Source organism: Erpetoichthys calabaricus, chromosome 18 (assembly GCF_900747795.2).
Source record: "Erpetoichthys calabaricus chromosome 18, fErpCal1.3, whole genome shotgun sequence".
In the NCBI taxonomy this organism is placed as follows: Eukaryota; Metazoa; Chordata; class Cladistia; order Polypteriformes; family Polypteridae; genus Erpetoichthys; species Erpetoichthys calabaricus.
Window position 1 is genome coordinate 11,062,790 of NC_041411.2, and position 6,786 is coordinate 11,069,575.

General features: G+C 43.4%; 1 protein-coding gene across 2 annotated transcripts in view; it reads left to right on the plus strand.

Moving 5' to 3' along the window:
• Nucleotides 1–6,164, plus strand: part of mmp17a (matrix metallopeptidase 17a) — a 180,371-nt gene extending 174,207 nt beyond the window's left edge. For both annotated transcript variants that reach the window (XM_051921389.1, XM_051921390.1), the window contains 2 exons: nt 1,916–2,173; nt 3,472–6,164. In XM_051921389.1, the coding sequence (XP_051777349.1) occupies nt 1,916–2,173; nt 3,472–3,800 (587 nt within the window). In that variant the 3' untranslated portion in view covers nt 3,801–6,164. The remainder of the gene's footprint in view (nt 1–1,915; nt 2,174–3,471) is intronic.
• The last annotated feature ends 622 nt before the right edge of the window (nt 6,165–6,786 follow it).

The following is a 6,786-nucleotide window of genomic DNA, read 5'->3' on the forward strand; positions in this document are numbered from 1 at the left end:
CTGCTGCCTCGAAGTAAGGAGACCTGGGTTCGCTTCCCGGGTCCTCCCTACGTGGAGTTTGCATGTTCTCCCCATGTCTGCATGGGTTTCCTCCCACAGTCCAAAGACACGCGGGTTGGGTGCATTGGCGATCCCAAATTGTCCCTAGTGTGTGCTTAGTGTGTGGGTGTGTGTGCCCTGCAGTGGGCTGGCACCCTGGCCAGGGTTTGTTTCCTGCCTTGCATCCTGTGTTGGCTGGGATTGGCTCCAGCAGACCCCCGTGACCCTGTAGTTAGGATATAGCAGGTTAGATAATGGATGGATGGATCTTGTCAAGTTGATATGGAACTAGAAGAGTTTGGAGCAGGTGATGCTAAGGGGCGTTTGAGGAACTTGTCCATGTTCATTATCTTTCTTACTGAAGCGTACTGTGTGGTGCGGAGTGTAACATTAGGACACTCTGGATGAGAACAGGCCATTCATCCCAACAGAGCTCACCAGTCCTGACTTGGTCACTTACTCCACATGTCTGTGGTTCTTTTTGTAAAGAAAATGTTCCTAATGTTTGTGTGACATTTCCCCTTAACAAGTTTCTAACTGTGTCCCCGTGTTCTTGATGAACTCATTTTAAAATAACTGTCTTGATCCACTGTACTAATTCCCTTCATAATTTTAAACACTTCAGTCAGGTCTTCTCTTCATCTCCTTAAGGCTCAGATCTTTTAATCTTTCCTCATAACTCGTCCTCTGTAGCCCTGGAGTCAGCCTCGTTGTTCTTCTCTGGACCTTTTCTAGTGCTGTTATGTCCTTTTTGTAGCCTGGAGACCAAAACTGCACACAGGACTCCAGATGAGGCCTCACCAGTGCATTATAAAGGTTGAGCAGAACCTCCTGTGACTTGTACTCCACACATCAGGGCACTATATAACCTGACATTCTGTTAGTCTTCTTTAATGGCTTCTGAATACTGTCTGGCAGTTGATAGCGTCGAGTCCACTATGACTCCTAATTCCTTCTCATAATGCGTACTTTTGATTTTCAGACCTCCCATTATGCATTCAAACCTAACATTTTTTCTTCCTACATGTAATACTTTACATTTACTTACATTAAATTTCTTCAGCCACAAATCTGCCCAAGCCTGTATGCTTTTCAAGTCCCACCGTGATGATTCAACATATTCTGAATTATCTGCCAATCCACCCAGCATGGTTTCATCTGCAGACTTAACCAGCTTGTTACTTATATTCCTAACGATATAAATTATATATATTAAAAATAGCCGTGGGCCCCAGGTTGTCATCTGCTCATAACTGAACTTGTGTCAGTCATGTCAATTCGCCAGTACGCAGAAGCAAAATATCCTTTTGACTGGGTGCAGAACTGAAATCTGCGCTTAGTTGCCACCTAAAACATTGAAGCAATGGCTGAGTTTATTAATTTTTTAAATTTTGAAACGATGATACATTTAGATGATCCAGTGGGTCAAGAACCAGGGGTTGAGAAACAGTGGTCTAGGCTATCCGACTTCTGAGCCCACATTCTACATTATGTGGTCTGGGGAAGGAGGAGTCGATCCCTATAGCATCTGGAGCAAGATGTGACGGCAACCCAAAATGGGATGCCAGTCCATCACGAGGCACATGCACTCTTACTCATATTGGGCTAATTTAGAGTTTAATTTTAATGTAGTAAACATGTTGAATGTTTTCAAGATACAGAAGTAGATGGAGAAAACCAAAATGGACAGGTGGAGGAGGTGTAAGCAGCACACAGACAGTGACCGGGCTGAGATCAAACCTGGAAGCAGTGTGTCACCCCCAACAAATTCAAACAATGGCCTCCATGAATCCATGACCAATTTTTATATTCCTGCTTTGTGCTTCAGAGTTTATTTCACACTTATTATGACTGCCATCTTTATTCCTGTTCTTAGGAGACAAATACTGGGTGTTCAAAGACAATAATGCTGAAGAAGGCTACCCTCGGCCAGTTACGGACTTTGGTCTACCATTGGCAGGGGTGGATGCTGCCTTTGTCTGGGCGCACAATGAGAAGACGTATTTTTTCAAAGATGGGCAGTATTGGCGGTACGATGACCACACAAGGCAAATGGATTTGGGATACCCCAAAGATACCGTGCTTTGGAAAGGAGTGCCGACATTCCTCGATGATGCGATGCGCTGGTCTGATGGTGAGTCTGCCGAGGTGGTGAAAGGTCTGAGGAGGAAGGAGTCACGCTGTACTTTTTCTTGCAATTATATCATCTTTTTCGGCTTTATTACATAGGAAACTACGCCAGTAAGTTAAGCTTCATGTACTGTACATTACCTGACGTTAATTAACGTTGATCAGGTACTCAGGTGGAAGAACACATTTAAAGAGACACCAGCACAGAAATTAAAACAAAAGTTCATCCATTTTCTATCACACAGCTTCCACAATTATAAGTGCCAGACTCCACTGTGTATGGGATGCCAGTCAGTTTTAGGGCGCACTTAACATAAAACTTGTCCGGGGAAAGCCCATGCAGACACGGGGAGAAAGCCCCTTTTCCAAATAAACTGCAACCGGGCTCAGATTTGATCCTGTGACTGTGGAAGAAAAGTGTCACAGTGGTAGCACTGCTGCCTTGCAATAAGGAGACCAGGGTTGACGTCTCGTGTCCTCCCTTTGTACTCCCCGTGTCTGCGTGGGTTTCCTCTGGGTGCTCCGGTTTCCTCCCACAGTGCAAGTTAGGTGCGTTGGCGATACTGAATTGGCCTTAGTGTGTGGTTGGGTTGTGTGTGTGTTCATCCAGCGATGGACTGGTGCCCTGCCCAGGGTTTATTCCTGCCTTGCACCCTATGCTGGCTGGAATAGGCTCCAGCACCCCTCGTGACCCTGTTCGGGACAAATAGATTTAGAAAATGATTGACTGACTGATTCTGGAACGAGGAGTAGTGGAGCTAATGACTGTGCCACCATCATGACATCCCTAAAGCCTAAAATCAGGTGATGACAGAATGAAGTGAGCAGTGCCATGTGTCCACAAACGATATTAGGAAAGTCTGATCATTAGTTTAAATATTTTTGGCCCATGTGAGCTACAGCTGATGGGAAATTAGATTTACAAGAGCAGTAAACTCTTTGTTACCCAATCAAATGAAAACATTGCGATTGTTGTGAGCCATAAAATGTTTGTGCGTGCATGGTACTGATCGGACAAAAAATATGATGTAGTGTACACCAGTGGGGTATAAATCGGACAACGGATGCAGATGTGGTAGCCACACCAAGGCTTGACTTAATGCAGCATATGGTTAAGTAGAGGGATTCTCTAATACTGTTGATCAGGGGGTCTCACCTCCTGTTCAATTTTTTTGGCCCTATTAGCCCTCAAGCTGAGTTCCATCCTCCTTCTCATGACTCATTTCTCTTACATGTCCAATGATCACTGACCAACACGCTCCTCAAATGCTAACTCAGGTGTTCTAACTTCATGCCTTACAGGAGCCTCCTATTTCTTCAAGGGCAAGGAGTACTGGCGTGTGAAGGACAGCGACGTCGAGGCAGAAGAAGGGTACCCCCGCTCCATCGGTAGAGACTGGCTTCTTTGTACAGAGATGCAGTCAGATTCTCCAGCATCTGACATCAACACCACTGAAACCCGCTTCCGGCAGGGTCAGCACCACGAGAGCCGCTCAGAGAATGGTTATGAAGTCTGCTCCTGCACATCGTCCTCAGATGGACCCTCTCCTTTGTGGACTCTCATCTTTTTGTTTGGTGTTTTACAAGTTAGCCGATGGACGTTGCCTATATTTTCAACACTTGGTGTATGATAAAGGCAGATCTGGACTGCAAACTAATAGTCATCAGGTTCTCCCGAGACGGAGGAAACGAAAAGGTGTGAGGACAGAATGCAACGTGGCCAAGATCTGATGCAGCTCTTAATGTAGTTGTGTCCGGAATGACACGCATTCGCTTCTCGAATTTTGGACGATGAGTGCGTCAAGTGGCGGTAGATCAAGTTGATCTTCATGAGGCATTCTTCCTACAACATTTGACTGTCAAAGCTATTTTTGTATGCCCCATTATGAGCTGATTTGGCTCAATAGCGCGTCAATCAATTTAGCAGCAATGTTGCTTTCTACTGATGTCCGGTGAAATTCAAGATGAAAGAAATCTAGATGCATTGTATTTGCATTAATTAGAGCCTGTTTAAAATGCACTGGAATCAACAAAAAAAAAATCTTCATTTTCTCCACAGTCACTTACGGCATGACTTCAAGCACCACATTAATCTTCGTCTGCAGGAATGTGACCAAAGTGCAGTATTATGGGCTGTTCTCCACGCTTTTTCCTTTGATTCAGGCTAATTAGACGTCTCCCATGATGGCAAGTCTGTGCATCAGTGTGGACGGCATGAGTCACATGCTTTCCCATTGGTTTTGATTTTGTTTCTCATCTTTAATTTAGAAACTTAAATGGGTGCAATTCATCTAAGCCAACCTAATTTACAGTCAAAACTTTTCACGAGGTACTCTTTTATGATATTAGAAAAGCAAATTGAACCAGTTTGCCCTAGGGCCTTATACCCAGAGCTGCGAAAAAGCAGCAGAGAGGCTTAGAAAACAGATATTACGACTAAAAGAAAAGCAAACTCAGTTATTAATTATCATTTTATTTTCATGTCTCTTTGGGTTATCTTTTTATGCATCTAGAACAATTAATATATTCACCAAAAATGATGATAAAGCTCAATATGCAGAATCATTGTAAAGGGCTGACCAGTAGAACACAAATTGTTATCTCAACCGCTTAATTCACGGTATAAATGTTGGTCCGGATCAAATGTTTCCAGATGGGATGGTAATGTAAACGCTCCTGATCAATGGTCCCTATCGTGAGGCAGTACCGGGCCGGCTCAGCATTGCAATTCTGTTTCCTTCTCACAGGGTAGGAGCCATCCAAATTAGTTTGCTGCAGTAGCAAGTCATCTGGTTTGGATCAGTGTAAACACTTGAAATTCCAGATCAACTAGACCTTCTCCTGAGCCATAGTAATACATCTCGAGGTTAGTTTGTTACAGGATAAGCACTCATGATCTGGATCAAATCTCCGCCATCATTGCGCCAGCATACTAATGGGCCTGTCTCTACTTGTAGCATTTGAGTCATATTGGAGCATAGCGAAGACACTCAGACTCTGAGTCAAATACAACACAAATACAATTCGCCATGTTTGATTTGGGCAGTAGTATTATCACTCCAAATTCAGGTCAAATATGCCAGTTTGTAAGTTACAATACAACGTGATTTGGATATGACACAATCTGAATGAAACGATCTGTATTGTGACGTAAAATGCATCTGCATCAGTCTGATTGATCAAATCATAGGGTAAGCTTTCAAATTCCATGTCACATTATACTTGCCATGAGATACAGTAGCACAGATCTAGATTGACGTACTATTGAAAAAAAATTGATTCAGGTATGATTGTAGTATAAATATGATTTGGATCAAATCTTTCTGTTATGAACCCAATCAGCACTTCCAACAGTGCCCACTAGAGAGGAAAATCCCAATAAAAACCCCAGCTAGACACAAAAAGGGCATTGCAGAACCTTTAAATAAAAAAGGTTTTCATATCAAAAAAATACTGTACAAGAACAATGAAGCTGCATGGAGCACAAAGGTAAAAGGATGTGCCCGAAACAATAAGACAATCCAAGTCAACCAGAGTCCCGACACAGTAATTCAAAAAAGCAAAGCATGTGGTCAAAAACATCCACAGAATCAAAAAGGACAGTCGAACACAAAACATAAGGGCCGACTACTCCTTTGAACATTCAAAATGAACTGCCAGGAACTGTGGAAGACCCTCCAGATTTATAGGGCTGGGGGGTGGCAGTTCCTGGTAGTGCTTGGCATGTGGCCCCCGCCTCTTGTGGGATCAGCCACCAAAAGACATGGAATATAAGAAAGGCAGCTTATATGCGTAGACAAAATCCAAAATAAAGAGTGAAACACGTTCTCAACATAAATACAAGAATCAAAAATGAACAAAGAGACAGAAAATATGAATTTGTACCCCAGCCAAGGAAGGAACTCTGGGTATGACTTAATATATACACATATACATGTGAAACAGTATCTGCCAAATAATACAAAGAGCACACAATATGCCCCCTTCCCCCTCCCGTCCCCCCCCCCCACCAGGTGTCAGGTGTACACACTTTTGCATCCCCTTACAGAGATCGAACTTCAGACGTCAACACCTGAAACCAAAACCTTTGATGGTGCGCCACAGTGGCTGGGTCACTTATTTGATAGGATGAGAATCGGAGTATTCCGTTCTCAGGTTTGAAACACAATCTGATTAATTGGGTGGTTAGCTACCAGGTAACACTTGTGATTGGTTGGCCAGTTGGAAAAACATCTGAGGTTCGATCCCCGTAAGGGGATGTAAAAGTTCAGATACCTGACGAGCCCCAATAAGGGGGGTGTCATGTTGTGTACTCTTTGCATTATTTGGCAGATACTGTGTCACATATCTATGGGCTGCTTCTCGCAACTGAGAGGACGTTGCAGATGTTTGCCGACTGGCCAACCAACCACAAGCATTACCTGGTAGGTAGGCACCTAATAATCAGATTGTGTTTCAGACCTAAGAACATACACATATATATGTCTCTTGTAGTGTTTGAGTCAGAGTGACAATGCTCAAAATCCACATCACATTCCTTCTTTCAAGTTACAGAAGTCCACATCTGGCTTGGTCTGATGCAGTAGCGTTTAATGTGGATAAGGTCATAGTGTAAAT